The sequence below is a fragment of the Artemia sp. Qi Xiang Cuo genome, chromosome 3 (assembly GCF_049724085.1).
Source record: "Artemia sp. Qi Xiang Cuo chromosome 3, ASM4972408v1, whole genome shotgun sequence".
Taxonomy (NCBI): domain Eukaryota; kingdom Metazoa; phylum Arthropoda; class Branchiopoda; order Anostraca; family Artemiidae; genus Artemia; species Artemia sp. Qi Xiang Cuo.
In genome coordinates, this window is record NC_142796.1 from 22,288,729 (window position 1) to 22,305,167 (window position 16,439).

The window sequence follows — 16,439 nt, forward strand, 5'->3', positions numbered from 1 at the left end:
CCAGCTTTATTAGACCTCATAACCAAAGATAATAGGAAACTGAACGAAAAAAAATCTGACCGTAAAAAGGAATTAATAACTATTACCAATACTTCGAATACAGCGCTACCCGGCAGAAACAAAAAATTTCTAAATGGTATTAATGTAATTTCAAACAAAACGAACTATCATTTAGCTAAAAGTCAACGTTTGATTGGAACCGTAGACAGCATGTATTAAAAACCGTAATCTACCTGAGTACTTTTGTTGTGACCGAAACATTCTTCTTCTTCTATTTACATTAGCGGGCTTTTCAGTTGATAATGTTTAGCCCTTTTCCTTTTGCTTCACTCTGTGAGCTGAGCAGAGCTACTGGCTTGGTTGCCTCTTATTTATTAGATATCCTCTGATATCTTACCGTAGATCCTTTGACTAAAGTAGTTCGAATATAAGATGATAACAAATTTTAGCATGTGTTCCCTTTACTTGATTTTCTTCCAAAAACGTTGACTGTTAAAAGCAAGTGTAGCATTTCATCCTTACAAAAAAAGAAAAAGAGAAAAGAAAAAAACCTGAATGAATGGTGGTATAAAAATGTATTTTATTCTTGTCTCAGGCTCATGCCCCCCCATCCACCCGGAACACTTGAATTTCTTAGGGTTTTGGAAAAATCTTGGAAACACATTTGCATTTCAAATGCGAAGACAGGAAAAGGTTGTTTCTTTATGAGAAAAACCATAAAAACTATTTTTCAAAGTCGAGAATACAAAAGAACATAGAATCCTAATAAATGAAAAGTACCTGATTCTTTTGAAGAATGCGGCTGTGTTTTCACATGCAAAGTTTTTTCAAAAATCAGTATTTTATGTGGTAGTCTAGCCGTTCTTCTTTTAATGAATGTGGTAGTATTTTTGCACGCAGAGGTGAGAGTTGAGATATACTAAAAAATAGTACAATACTTTGAAAATCATACTTTGTTTTAAGCTTTTTCTTCTAGACATGAAATCTTGCTGCGTAGCGCTAGAGGGTGTATACATCCACATGATATAGTATACATATACATTTAGATGGCCGTGAGTTTTCAGTTTTCCATACTCTTTGGGAATCATAGCACTTAATAACTTCTACCAAAAAGTGTTAACTTCTCGGGTTTCCTACTGCAGTCTGGATGGATGCACTTCATGTCCTTTGTTATGGCATCTGGTTGGTCCAATGGGGAACATAGACTTTTAGCCCCCATTGCCGGTGCTCCTGGTTCTGCATCGGTTCCCCTAGAAAAAGAAGGGCCAATCAGAAAACAGATACAACTTTTTATCCTAAAAATAATTATTGCAATTAATCTTTTTTTACTAATTGTTTTCCAAGCTTCTTCTTCAAATTTTTTTTTTTTTTTAACGTCATGAAAAAATAAAATTTATAAAAAAAAAAACTGGTCGCCTTTCTTTAAAAGGTATATACGCATTTAAGTATGGTACGCAATAAAAATATATATATAGTCAATAGCACAAACCGTGAAAAAACAAATAATAGACTCGTTCTTTTGCACTTACATCTTACATCTAAGATCTTACAGCTCACTGATGGGAGCAAAAAGTGTGAAAGACGCCATCTTTCTACCATACAGAACAATGATGAGATAACTTTGATGATATACTCACTCTTTTGCACTAAGATCTCATATCTTTCTGCAAAGATTTCCGTTCTTTTGACTCATCTTTGTTGTAAGATCTTTCAGCTCACTGAAGTTAGCAAAAAGTGTGAAGAGGCCATCTTTCTGCCATATAGAACAATGATGAGAGAACTTTGATGATATGCTCATCATAGAGCCGAGTTTTAGCACCAAGATCTTACATATAAGATCTTTCATCTTTCTGCAAAAATTATCGTTTTTAAAATAAAATTTTTTATAATATATTAAAGCTCACTGATATTAGCAAAAAGCGTGAAACACGTCATCTTTCTGCCATATAGAACAATGATGAGAAAGCTTTGAAAATATCTTTGTTCTCAAACCGCTGATCAGAGCAGAATGATGAAAGACATTTGCATAAAAAAGACAAAAGATGCAAGATCTTAGCACAAAGATGAGTAAAAGAACAGCCCTAATATATAGGAGGATAACCATGTTTATGATTAATAATGTATCATGTACCTTTTCAAAAAGAAACGTAATTGAAAAACATGCTAATAATACATGACACCAAAGAAATTATGAAAAATGCAACTTTCCTTTGTAGGTGTAATTGTAATTAAGAATTAGCAAACTGTCAACGTTTGAATTTTTATGCATGAAAAGCGGTATCATGCTCTCTACAAGGTCTCAACACTGGACAAATGGAGTGCTGCATTAAAAACTTCACGGTTTTGAAACACCTAAAAAAAAATTTCTTGGAAAATCATGGTTTTCAGGTATGAATTGACCTAAGATAGGTTCCATGGGGCCAAAAATATTAATTTTAATGTTTTTTGTATTAGATGTACTTTCAGAAACCATGGAGCCTTTCCATGACGATAAATAAAAATTCAACTAGAGAAAAATTCTTTTAATAGACAGTGTTTCGCAAACAGTGATAGAAATTGACAAAAAATAACAGATTTTTTACTACTGATGACGGTTACTGCATATGTGACTGAAATATCTGGTGTTTTTCGTGAATTTCTATCACTGTTTGTCTGTCTATTAAAACCTGTCTATTAAACCTGTCTATTAAAATGATTTGTATCCCTATTTGAACTTTTATTTATCTTGGTATTATAAGGATTTTACTTGTACTGTTTAGTCAAGGACAGCTTTTAACGCATCCGAGATCCGACTTTTTGAATTTTCAACTTTCTATATGTGAGAAAAGAGGATTTAACCCATTTTGAAAAAAGAACGCAAAAGACTCTCGCAATATATATATATATATATATATATATATATATATATATATATATATATATATATATATATATATATATATATATATATATATATATATATATATATATATATATATATATATATATATATATATATATATATATATATATATATATATATATATATATATATATATATATATATATATATATATATAGAACTTAAGAGTTTTTTATAATTGGTGAGATGTAGAATTTAATTTTTGACTTATCACGCAAACGCTTGAATGTTAGCATCAAAAAATGGTTTTCTTCTTATGAGATTGGCACCTACTCACGATCATCATTTTTGATAAGTTGCTCACTTCTACAGCATCTGTTTCGTTTTTTTATTTCGAAAAATTATTCAATGTGCTGCTATCTCTTCCTCTTTCCTGTATGTATAATCTTCCTACATGCTATCGGATTTTCTTTAATTTATGAAGAATATCTTCTTATAAACTGATATATCCTTACTTTAATTAAGAATCTGTCTGAGCTTCTATCTCTTTCTCTTTCCTTTACGAAGAATCTTATTATGGACTGCAATCTCCTTCCTTTATGAATAAGCTCTATGAGCTACTTTCGCTTTTTCTTTCCTTTAGGAAAATCTCTGTGCTACGATCTCTTACTCTTTCCTTTGAGTATATTCTTCCTATGTGCTACCGGATTTTCTTTCTTTTATGGCGCACATCTTCTTATACACTGCTATCTCCTCCTTTAATGAAGAATTTGTATTATCAGATATCTCTTTCTCTTTACTTTATGAAAAATCTCTATGCGCTATAATCTCTTTCTCCTTCCTTGACAAAGAATCTTCTTATGTACTCCCATCTATTTCCTTTCTGAATAATCTGTACGTGCTCCTATATGTTCCTTTTTCTTGTATGAAGAACCGGTTTATTAGCTGCTATTCGTCTGTATTCACTTACGAAAAATCTCTGTCTGTGCTTTTATTTCTTTTTTTTACGAATAAGCTGCAATCGTAAAAAGCAAACTACGTTTCAACCGTTATATTCTAGCATCCATTTATAACGCCACAGCCCTTCCTCATCTGCTTTACATTGCTCCTTTCTGGAGATTCTTTACAGTTACAGATAAAAAGCACCTACGATCAATCTTCTTCAGATTTGCTAAATATCTTTTACATTTGCCCCCTTAGACAAGAAACCGTAAAATTATTCATTTGTATAAGTTATCTGACCCTAATATTAGCATTAATAAACCTCTATCTCTTTTTAAAAGTAAGTTTAATCATCCATGTTCAACAATTTGTTCACAATATTTTTTTTTTATATTATTGTAATGCATATAGTCACTGTTCGTTTTAATGTAATGAATAGTTTTCTTTTGCCATGTGTTTGAATTTTCAATGTGTGTTTGTGTCCTTATTTTTCTTCTTTTTTTTTTATTTTTTCTTTTTTGTTTTCTTTAGTGATTACTCCGTCTACTGTACCTTTTGTACCTTTTTTTTGACGGGCAATAAATGAATAATAATAATAATAATAACCTGTCTATGAGCTACTATCGGTTTCTCTTTGCTTAAGGAAAAACCTTTCTTTAACACACATAAAAACACAAGATAATACAAAATAGAGTATCTTACCTCGCAGAATCCTTCTCAATCTCCTCCTCGCACCCCTTGTCCCCACAGAAAGGAGCAAGGATCATATTCTTCTTATCCAGTTCTTCCACAAGATCACTGAGACTAAAACACTCCTTGATGTGGCTTTTCATCTCCTGGTTGGCCTTTTCAAACATCGAACAATGAATAATATCAAGCAAATTCTTCAAACTTTCTGACGCGTTAGCACGAGAAAAGGTTGTCTTATCACCCGTGTCCCTTCGAACGGCAACAAATTCATTTTTTTCAATATCACGTGGACTAAGTTCAATTCTCAAAGGCACACCCTAGATAGAATCTTACTATAATCGCATCACAACAAGAAGCACAAAATGACATTTTTTCCAGCCATCAAATTAAATAAAAAACAAAGGCTAAAAGATTTAAAGTTTATAGAGTATAATTTGACCATGTCCAGAAAAAAAAAGAAAAAAAAGATGATAAGAATAAAAAATAAAAAAAAACAGACGTTTTGATTCTCGTAGATTTCATCTCGCGAGTAAAATGGCAAGAATTTTCTCGCACTAGGTTTCACAGTCGCCAAAAATGTCAACAAAAGACAAAAAATGAAGACACGGTATTGGTACAAGACAGATAAAAAAAAGACACAGAAAACAAAAGAAAACAAACAAAAAAACACAAAAAAACAAAAAAAAAGACATTTTGATTGTAATTAATTTCATATTGTGAATATAATGGCAAGATTTTTCTCACGTTCACTTGTATATTTTGAAATTTTGACAGGATTTTCGAAGTACAGTTTATAATGGGGTTGGTAAAAATGGCTTCTAAAAATGATTAAATAGATTATATGGATTTATTTAGCATCTAAGCCCTATGGCCCAAGGCTTGAAACAGTTATAAAAATTTATAAATAATGAAAATTCTGCATGAAACATCCTTTCAGTGAGTAAATAAAAATAAAAAAACAATCAAAAAATGATTGTATACGGTATACAATCATTTTTTGATGCAATATAGGGGGTGATTTTCTAGGATGAGAAAGCTTGTAAGGCATTATTTTTATTTTGATGTGTGGTGTTAATTAATATTATTTTTACTCATAGGGTATACAGTATACCCTATGAGTAAAAATAATATAAATTAACACCACACATCAAAACAAAAATGTTTTACAAGCTTCCTCGCCCGATAAAAATCACCCCCTACATTGCATGGCTATCGAAACAAATAACTACACTCCTCTAATACTTCAAAATTCCCCCCTGCTTAATAGATTTTTGGCAAACCTAGCCTCTTTGTCAAATAGGCGGAAAAGCTCAAACATCAACTTCGATCCTTAGGAATCCTCCACGTGGGGGAAAGAATCTTCATCACAATTCCCATACATTTGGTATGACCAAAAACCGTCCCTACGAAAAATACTTCCACGTAATTTCCTTGGTTGGGAGAATTTTTACTCTTAGTGACCCATACTCTTTTGGATCGCTTCCATTTTTCCTACCCCTGTTTCCAATCCCTAAAGAACCTTAGATCCTAACCCTGTTCTGAAATAACTTTTACTGCCTAAACTTAATTTTCTCGGAAAAGCAACCATAAAGGTGTCAAATTTAATTTGTTATTTGCTATTTATTATAATTTAATTTGCCATTCATTTTTGCAAGTTTTGATCTCTCAAAACTGGCTTCCCCATTGTCGATTTTTTTCTCACCTCTATAAATTTTACCAGATTTCATAGTTGCATGACAAAATAATTTTTTTTATTTTTTTGTATTACTTTTTCTTCTTTTTTTATCCATATGACAGGATAAAATTAAGAACCAATCAATGTGTTTGACACCAAAGACCTAAAAAAATTAAAAAAAAGAACAAGAAAAAAAGAAAAAAAAGAAATAAAAAAGAAAGAAAAAGACAGAATTTAAGAAGACAGTTCATTGTTGGTTCGGATTCTAACACAATTAATACAATCTGATTCTAATAAACTGAAAATCAAGTATTTTCCAGCAGGCATCAAGACATGGCTGACTGCGTATAAAGTCAAGACATATGATCCTAGTTTTTGAGAGACAAATTTTTAAATGGCGGATACTGGTGTCTAGAAGATAACTGGCAATATCTAATACGCTTTAGGGTACAAATACTTTTGCAGGAGTGTCCAGTGGCCATCAAATAGGTATCCACAATATATTGACAGTAACTCGGGAGCTTTACATTATAAAGAATTTTTCACGAGTTTTCACAATAAGCTGGTAATAGCTTATACGCTCTATGGTACACAAAACTTCCCAGAAGCGTTCAGTGTTCAAAGAAGTATACAGAATATACTGAAAATAGCTCGCTAGCTCTAAGGTATAAAGAATTTTCCACAAATGTTCAGAGTCCAGATTACTTCGGCAGTAGCTCGTACACTCTAAGGAAATTGTTTTATTTCCAATGTGCAGGTTCGAAAAGAAAAGTTAGATTGGTTTCTCCGTAAGTATTTAGTAATCTATACTAAAATGAGTTTTTCTTTTCTTGACTTTTAGGTTGACTAATGAAAAACCCGAATACGATTAAAGCAGAAACTATGATTTCTGGAGGTTAAAATACTTTTGAGACAAGACCGTCAATAATGCATATAGAAAAACAAACAAAAAAAAAAACAGACCAGCCCCTGATTATAAAATTCTGCACAAGATGAATGATTTTTTTTTCTCGTTTTTGTTTCATATACAATTTTAGACCATTTAACATTTTTTCTTGATATTGAAGCATGAGTCCCCTTTCGTATTTTTTTAGATTCTTATCTAATTTCAATTTTTCAAATATTGCACTGAACTTGAGTTCCCAATGGCTATACTTATAATCTGGCAAACAGTTGTCCCTGTAATCTCCTTTTACACGAATACCAATACTGCCCACTTCCTTTTCAAGCTGCTTACATAATTCATAATGGCGCTTTCGATCTTCTTCTTTGGTATCGACGGTTATTCCACAGGGAATTACAACAACCTAAAAAACAAATTAATGGGTCATTGGAATGGAAACAACAGATTGAAAACAAACTAGTGGGTCAAAGGAGATACATACCATTTTTGTTTTGTTTCACAGGAGAATTAAACAAAAGTTTTACGAGAGTAACTCACTTGACACTATTCTACGGGAACACACAGGAAATTCCTTACAAGGTAAAGAAATATTGGAGGCATTGGAGGGTTCATGAACCGTTTTTATGCCCCTAATCATACAATTTGAAAGATAATAAATCATAAACATAGCAAAAAGAAAACCGGGAGACGGTTTTGTGTGAGCTGGTAGGCAGCGAACAGCGAAGCTACAGAACCAGTTTGTGGTCAAACTAGCGCCAAAGTATATTACTCTATACTTACGTGTTAAAAAGTGTTAAGTTCAAATGGTTTATTTTAGTATTTTGACAAGTCAATCAAAGTACTCCTTAAACGTTAATAGAAAATAGCTCCACTTTTTAAAAACAAGGTTAAATCATACTGAGAAGCAAGTCTAGACAGACAAGTAAATGTAGTTTGGAGGGACGGACAACTCAACATGTTTAAAAACCCTCTGATTTGTTTTCAAAAGCAAAGGGATGGTACACAATAAAAACCATCATAATTAATATATAAAATTACAACTTGTTCACAGAACGTGGTTCTAACATATATATCTCGCCAGGTAATATTATTTTTTTAATTGGGTCATAAGAACTCTTTTCCTGTCCCTTTCTTCATCGAAAATAACAGAAAACGAAATATTCGTAGAAAAACGGCATATAAATAACAGCTATAAGCCTACAAATATATCCTGAGTCCATTCGATCAAAAAAAAAAAAAAAAAAAAAATAAAGGCCAAGTCCCTTTTAATTGCAGTTTCAGCTAAAGCAATTTTATTTTATGGATACATTATTGTTATATTTTTACGCATCGGACAAAATGTCGAGGAGGGAAGGCTCAAACACTATGCCCCCCCCTTACACGGCCTTATACCCTGCATCAGCTCTTTGCGGTAAAAAAGGTCAAAACCAAGTGATGTGGAGAAGAGTGGCCAATGTCTTGGCTGGACATCCCGTAAGTCATGTTTGCTGTCAAAGAGACCAATTAAAAAGTAAAAAGCCAAGTATTTCTGATTGCTGAATCGAACCTCTTAGACTTGAAATTGACCAGAGCAGAGCTTTCAGTTTTTAACATATTTTGCACTTTAATGAAAAAATATAAATGTTTTTACTTTTATAACTTTAATAAATAAAATAATATTAACACTTTGATTACTAAATATCAGTATATGTATATTAAACTGACAATGCACATTCATTTGTGTTTTTTTCAGTAAAGTGCAAATTGTGTTCTGGCCTGTGAAGGCATAGGGGTTTTGAGCTCTACTCATGTTAATTTCTGCTCGTTGAGTTTGACTCGGTTATTTATTGTAATTTCTGTTCATTTTGTGTTTCATTTATTTATCGATGCTGATTTGTGGTAGTTTCACGCTTGGTAGATTATTTGATTTTATTTTTGCTCATTTTTGGTTTAATGGAGCTCTTTACTTTTCTTTGACAAACTTATTTTGAGGAAAGTTTTTTTTTTAATTAATTTCTGTTCGTTTTATATCGACATAGTCTTTTCAGGGAAAAATAAAATTATTCGACTATTCCTTTCGACTATTGGCAATTTTTTGCCCTTTCTATTTTCAATCGAATGAGCCCTTTTCGAAGTTCCTAAGACAACTCTTTCGGTACGAAGTGCCCTGCTCTAACCAAAAAAAAAAGAAAAAATAATACATTGTACCCAGATCGATGTTTACTAAAGACAGGTCAAGTCTTCCAATAGATTTCGACTATTAAAAATGGCTCTAGGCCCTTCAATTTCCAATCAAATGAGCCCTTTTTGAGTTTAATGGAGTTCTTTACTTTTCTTGGAAAAACTTATTTTGTGGAAAAAGTTTTTTTAGTTAGTTTTTGTTCGTTTTCAGGGAAAAATAAAATCATTCTTTAAATCTTTTTTGTTTTTTTTAAGACTTTATAGTTTGGCCTGCTATTTGTATACTGGAGAAGAATTTTCAGCAAATTTTTAACATACACCCTTTTAAAAATTTGTACGCAAACATACCTCCTCTAGTTGACCTGAAATAGAAAACTTGATACCACTCGTAAAAAAAATCTGTTTACTTTCTTTGATAGCTTGGATAGACTTACGCTATTTTGATTCGGTTAAATTTTAAGAGCAGAAGTAGCCCCGAAAGTTTTAACAAAATACCCTCAGTCGTTCTTGGGATACTGCTGAGATGCCTTATTGGGAATTAGCATTAACAAAGTGCATTTTGATTTAATTTTAAGGGAATATTTAGTTTTTAAAGATAATAGGCAAATGGGACTGTGGGCGTGGGAGGGGGACTAGTTTGCCCTCCAATCACTTTCGACTATTATCAATTTTTAGCCCTTTTTATTTTCAATCGAGTGAGAACTTTTGGAAGTTCCTAAGACAACTCCTTCGGTACGAAGTGCCCTGTTCTAAACAAAAAAAAAAGAAAAATAATGCATTGCACCCACATCGATGTTTACTATAAAAAGGTCAAGTTTTCCAATAACTTTCGACTATTATAAATGGCTCTAGGCCCTTTAATTTTCAATCGAATGAGCCCTTTTTGAGTTTCCAAGACAACCCTTTCTATAAACACGTTATATACCGCAGGACATAAATTACAACCCTTGCCCTATGGGATGTGAGGGGGTTGTCATCCTCAAAGACCAAATTTCCAGAACCTTCAACTACGTTAGACAAAATGGCTATCTCAAAAGTTTGATATGATGTGTTTGGGGAAATGGTGGGCGTAAGATGGGTGTTAGTTGCTCAAAAATGGTGTTAGCCCTTTTAATTTCCAATCGAATGAGCCCTTTTGAAGTTTCTACGACAATGCTTTCAATAAAAACCTTAAATACCCCCACAGCATAACTTACAACCCTTGCCCTGAGGACTGGGGGGGAGGTTGTCATCCACAAAGACCTAATTTCCAGACCTTTTTACAACGTTGAAGAAGATTACTATCTCAAAATTTTGATAGGATGTGCTTGGGGAAATGGTGGGCGTAAGAGGAGGGTTAGTTGCCCTCCAATCACTTCCGACTATTAAAAAGGGCATTAGCCCTTTCAATTTCCAATCGAATGAGTCATTTTTGAAGTTTCCATGACAATGCTTTCTATAAAAACCTTATTTGCCCCAGGACATAATTTACAACCCGGGACCTGAGGGCTCTGAGGGGGTCGTCATCCTCAAAGACCTAATTTTCGGACCTTTCAACTACGTTGAAGAAAATGGAAGTGTCTGGGGGAATGGTGGGCGTTACAGGGGGGTTATTTGCCATCCGATCACTTCCGACTATTAAAAAGGGCACTAGCCATTTCAATTTCCAATCGAATGATTCCTTTTTGAAATTTATACGACAACACTTTCTATAATAAAAAAACCTTATATGCTCCAAGGGGCATAACTTACAACCCTTGCCCTGAAGGCTTTGGGGGTGTTATCCTCAAAACATAATTTTCAGACTTTTTAACTGCGTCGAACAAAATGGTTATCCAAACATTTTGATTGGATGTGTTTGGAGAAATGGTGGATGGGAGAGGGGTGTTAGTTATCCTCCAATCACTTTTGACAATTAAAAAGGGCACAAACCCTTCTCGTTTCCAATCGACTGAGCCCTTTTTTAAGTTTCTACAACATCACTATCAATATAAACCTTATGTGCCCCCAAGGCATAACTTACAACCTTTACCTTAAGGGCTGTGGGGGGTTGTCATCCTCAAAGGCCTAATTCCCAGAACTTTCAACTACGTTAAACAAAATGGCTATCTCAAAATTTAGATCGGACGTGTTTGGGGAAAAGGTGGGCATAAGAGAGGGGTTAGTTACTCTCCAATCACTTTCGACAATTAAAAAGGGCACTAGCCCTTTGAATTTCGAATCGAACGAGCTTTTTTTGAAGTTTCTATGACAACATTTTCTATAAAAAAAAACGTATATGCCCCCAGGACACAACTTACAACCTTTATCCTGAAGCCTGTGGAGAAGTGTCCTTCCCAAAAAACATAATTTCTATCTAGAAATCAACTACGCTGAATAAAATGGCTATCTCAAAATTTTAGATTGGATGCGTTTGGGGAAATGGTGGGAGTGAAAAGGGTGTTAGTTGCCTTCCAATCACTTTCGACAAAAAAAATGGGAAAACCCCACTCTAATTTTAAAACTAATTAATCCTTTTTGAAGTTTATACGACAACTCCTTTGAAACGAAGTGCCCTGGTCTAAGACCAAGAAAAAAAAAAAAAAAAAAAAAAAAATTTTGCCAGCAACGTTATTTAATTATAAACCCCTATTGCGCGGCCAATTATATAAAATACCCTAGTGGAAAAACTAATCAAAAAAAAAAAAAAAAATTTAAATATACATTTTGTGATAAGTCTATATCGTGAACTGGATATTTTAAATAAATTTGCATTTATTATTGAGCAGTTTTTAATATTTTGGAAGTATCTAGAGATTCAAACTATTTTCTAAATTCTTCACAAAGGTTTTAAAATAATCAAAATTTTCATTCAAATGGTTCGTAAATACGAAAGATAAGCCTCCTCATTTTCAAAAGAGGAGCGATTTTAGTCTTTGTTTTCCTTGATATAAATAAGTCAAAACTGTCGAAATCATTAATTTTTGTAGAGCAAAAACCAAAATGTTCTCAGGAAATTTTTAGGGTTCTTTATATCAAAGACAAAAAAAACACTACCGGGTCTTATTTCCTGGCTGATCATTACGTGGAATTACCCAAACAAAATACTTATATGTAACTTTAAAGGTCAAACTGAAAGAGCTTAGGGAATTGGGTATAAATTCAGTGTTTACGTACCGCTTGGCAAATCCTTACCCGAGTACTAACGAAAAGGTCAGTTTGTAATAAAACAAAAAACATTTTATCGGATCATAGTTTTGGTGATAGAACCATTACTGAAAGTTCGGAAAAGTTCTGGTGTTATTCAAATGGGTTATATAAGTTAGAAACCGCACACGAAGCTAGAAGAGAATTTTGAGCTTATAATCAGTGCTAGTTCAAACTTGTTCATAGGACTTTGGTTGAGTTGATTCAACCAGAGTTTGATTTTAGTGGGGGTTGAGTTATGTAAAGCCTGAGCTAAGCACGGGTTGATCTTAACGAGGGTACAGTTAAATCGGGTTAGGTTTCACGAGGTTTTGTTGAACGAGGGTTCAGTTGCATTTGGGATAAGATGCAAAAGGGCTCAGTTACATGCACACCTGTACAGATACACCATCTGCAACTAAGAAATATCATTAAGATAGCAAACACCTGAATTTCTTTAACATTTACGTTACCGTTTTATGAACACTCAGCCCCCCCCCCCATATGACGACCCTCAGCATCCCCCCAAATTTTAATTTATATAATATGAATAAATTTTTTACAAGTACAGCAACTGTGAAATATATACTAAAATAAAACAAAACTACCGAAGTTCTTAGAGTTTTAGATGATGACAAAAACCTCAGACTGTATACAAAAAAGGTACATTTCAGAATGTAAGTTTTTTAGTATTAAAAAAAGCTTACTGTTCTAATTAAACAAACATAGTGGGCCAGGAGTGGTTCTTAAAAAAATGGAACATAATTAAAACTTTGGCGTAAAGAGCGAGAAGATAAGGAAGAGCAATTCCCCTCACATATGTAATAATTTATGTTCGTTTTAAGTTTTAATGTTGCTCTTTACTTTCAGCTGAAAAATTTGTTTTTCTCATATTTAATTTCTGATCGTTTTTTAAATAATGCCAGAAAATCTGGCTACACCTCCACGGAAAAATCCCTCCTCCCCACAATATATTCTCTATACAATTCAATCCTGGTGTGAATTTACCCCGGACAATTACCCTTAACATCTCCACGCGTAAAATTAAGTCGGCAATACGAAAGCAAGATATAAGACGAATTTCGTATTGGAATTTTGGCAAATTCCCCCAGTGTAAAATTTCCCCTTAAAAATTCACTCCCTGAAAACTTCCCTTCCCATGGAAAATTATCCCCGTGGTAAATCCCACCATTATAAAGTACCCCCCCCCCCTGAAAAATTTATAAATTCTTTCCAAACCCAAAGACTCCGCTTAACCAATGGGAAAATTTATTAATTTAAAAACCTGGCCCCCGGGACTGTGGGGGGGGGGGTCATGAGCTCACCCAAGGGCATAATTATTAGGCCTTTCAAATATAATGAACAAACGGACTATCTCAAAATTTTGATATTACGATTTTGAGAAAAAATAGGCGTTGAAGTTGGCCTGATTACGCTCAGTTTTTTTGTAACTTAAAAATGGCCCTAGAACTTTTAATTTCCGTTTGAATGAGCCCTCTCCCGATATTCTAGGACCTCTGGGTCGATACAATCACTCTTACAAAAAACAACAACAAATAAACACGCATCCGTGATCTTTCTTCTGGTAAATAATTAGAAATTCCACATTTTGCGGATAGGAGCTTGAAACCTCTACAGTAGGGTTCTCTGATACGCTGAATCTAAGATTGTGGTTTTTAATAAGATTTGACTTTAAGGGGGCGTTTCCCCCTTTTTTAAAAATAAGGCAAATTTTCTCCGGCTAGTAACCTTTAATGGTTAAGAGTAAACTTAATGAAATTTATCTATTTGAAATCAGCACTTAAGTTCGATTCTTCTTATATTTTCCTACAGTTAGTTACCACGAACTGTTTGTTATCAAAATTCAGTTTTTTAGAGCCTCGCTTACCATTGAGCCGTGTCACTCCTTACTTACAGTTTCTTACAACGAACCGTTTAATTATAGCTATTCCTAACAAAGTAAATTACAAAAGAAATCGAATATTAAACTATATGCACGCAGGGCCAGATTTAAAGCTTTGACGCTTCAAGGCCCAAGCGTTTTTGCCACTCCATATTCATACCATTGGAGGGAGGGGTCAATTTTCCTCAAGAAAATAATTTTAATCATGACAGTAATTTTATTGCAAAATAACATCACTTATGATAATAATTTGAACATCAAATGTTTGTACGTTGGGGGTATTAGGTAAATTAAACAAACCAACTTATTTTTAAGTAAATTAAACAATCCATTGGTAGATAGCAACACATAAATACATGCACGCATTATACATTTAATGTAAGAAGGACTATTTATCTTCAAAGCCAACTGATAAAGCCTTCCGCTTTGCTCTTTTTTTTGCAAAGGTGTCTATGATGTCATTGTACGATATCTCTTGACTCAGCCTTCCCTCAATAGTGAGCAGGGATAATGATGTCAATCTCTGGTGGCTGATTGCTTAAGTCTCCACCCGTCTCCACCCGAGTCTCGTCTCCACCCGTCGAATGATCTTTCTCCTTTGCAGTTTGTGGCAGGCACGCTAAGAATTACTTTTTAGGCAATGTCAATGTTTGGTTACATGTCAACTGCATCAAAATGACAAAAAAACCTTGCTAACATCAGTTAGGGCTATGTATTTTTTTTTTTCACTATTTTGTACCAAGAAAGGCTTCAAATGTAAGCATTGATCTACAATCATAGGCTCAAGATCATCCGGATAAAAACTCAATAGCTCACTAACATGGTTCGTGATTTCTGAGGCGTGGATTTGCGCGGCAGTGGAGGGCACCTGGCACTATGATGATAAAACTTATCGGTCCAATTTTTACGAAAAAAATCGCTCAATGATCATTTATTGCGCCCCTGGCATTGTGCGCCACTTGGCCCGGGCCTAGTGGGCCTATCGGTCAATCCTGGCCTGTAGATACGATATAATTCTGAGCTTGGCCACAATTCGTAACGCTATTTATAGTGATAATGATATTAGGGATGAGAAAGCAAGAAAAAGAAATTAGGTCTTTCCTGACAAACAACTTTAATATGGAGGAAGCGAAAGAAATATATAGATGGTGGAGAAAATATTTTGGAACGCAATCAGGTAGTTTATAAGGTAACAAGGTGACTTTATCATGTAATAGTACTCCAAATACTTCCTAAACTTTTCTTCTGAATGTTTCTTGACTGCAGGTGATGGTTGAAGGGACCATGTACACCCCCCCTCCCCCCGTGGAAGTAATGTGTTCGTTGGGTCAATCCGACTGGGGTGAGAAGTAAGATAAAGACATTTAAGGGAAACTTGCCTGTACAGAAGCTACTCTAGGTGGCAGGACCAGTCCCTTATTATCAGCGTGGACCATGATTAGGACACCAATGGTTCTGGTCGTAATACCCCATGAGTTCTGCCATACATAACTTTTCTTTTGAGTCTTATTCAGGAATTTAATGTTAAACTTTTTCGAGAAATTTTGCCCAAGCATGTTTGAGGTAGCTCCCTGTAAAAAAAAAAAAAAAAAAAAAAAAAAAAAAAATAAAAAAACGTAATAAAAAAAATTAATAAATAACTTTTTAATAATTACTTTTACTTTGCATTAGACAATTAAAAATTATCCTCTTATTTACAAAAAACATGAGAAATACTTGAAGGCACACACAAGCAGTTTTTTTTTGTTATTCCCAATACGAAAATAGAGCCGACGACTTATTTCAAAATCCTGAGAAACTTATGATAATTTGGGAGGCAAGGAGATAACTACGCGGCTGTGTTTTTATAGTTTTGCGTACCCCAGGTAAAGAAAAACAAATCAATTGACTTTATTTTAATATAAAATCAAACGAGGTATTGAAACCTTTTGTCTATTTTGTTATGGTAATATGAGGTGACTAGAGGAAAGTTGCAGAAATGATTGATCGATTTTTTTTGTGTGACTCTAGTAGTAGCTCAATGACGAAAAAGTGTACACATTGGTGCTGTGTTATCAATATTGTGTGAGTTGTTACTGCGAATATTTGGTATCAAGGGTAATTTCATTTTCCTGGCACTCCCCTAAGATAACGTCTTCCTACAAGTTCACAGGCAGGTCAGAAGACTGAATTCAAAATG

At 33.8% G+C, this 16,439-nt stretch overlaps 1 protein-coding gene across 1 annotated transcript; it reads right to left on the bottom strand.

Annotated features, from left to right (window-relative positions):
- Positions 1 to 994: 994 nt before the first annotated feature.
- On the bottom strand, positions 995 to 15,761 carry LOC148953871 (bifunctional glutamate/proline--tRNA ligase-like). Its single transcript, XM_089085671.1, has 4 exons — positions 15,640 to 15,761; positions 7,283 to 7,456; positions 4,487 to 4,791; positions 995 to 1,250 (listed from the first exon to the last, which is right to left on the bottom strand). The coding sequence occupies exons 1-4, from the start codon at positions 15,694 to 15,696 to the stop codon at positions 1,094 to 1,096; spliced, it is 693 nt and encodes a 230-aa protein (XP_088941797.1). The 5' UTR covers positions 15,697 to 15,761; the 3' UTR covers positions 995 to 1,093.
- Between the last annotated feature and the right edge of the window lie 678 nt (positions 15,762 to 16,439).

Bases quoted from the DNA above. Each gene is read 5' to 3' on its own strand.
- LOC148953871 (XM_089085671.1), bottom strand. From the start codon at position 15,696: ATGGTCCACGCTGATAATAAGGGACTGGTCCTGCCACCTAGAGTAGCT. The intron at 7,457-15,639 runs GCAAGTTTCCCT...TTTGTTTTTTAG, and splicing joins CTAGAGTAGCTTCTGTACAG to GTTGTTGTAATTCCCTGTGG. The intron at 1,251-4,486 runs GTAAGATACTCT...TTCTTTTTCTAG, and splicing joins ATTGAGAAGGATTCTGCGAG to GGGAACCGATGCAGAACCAG.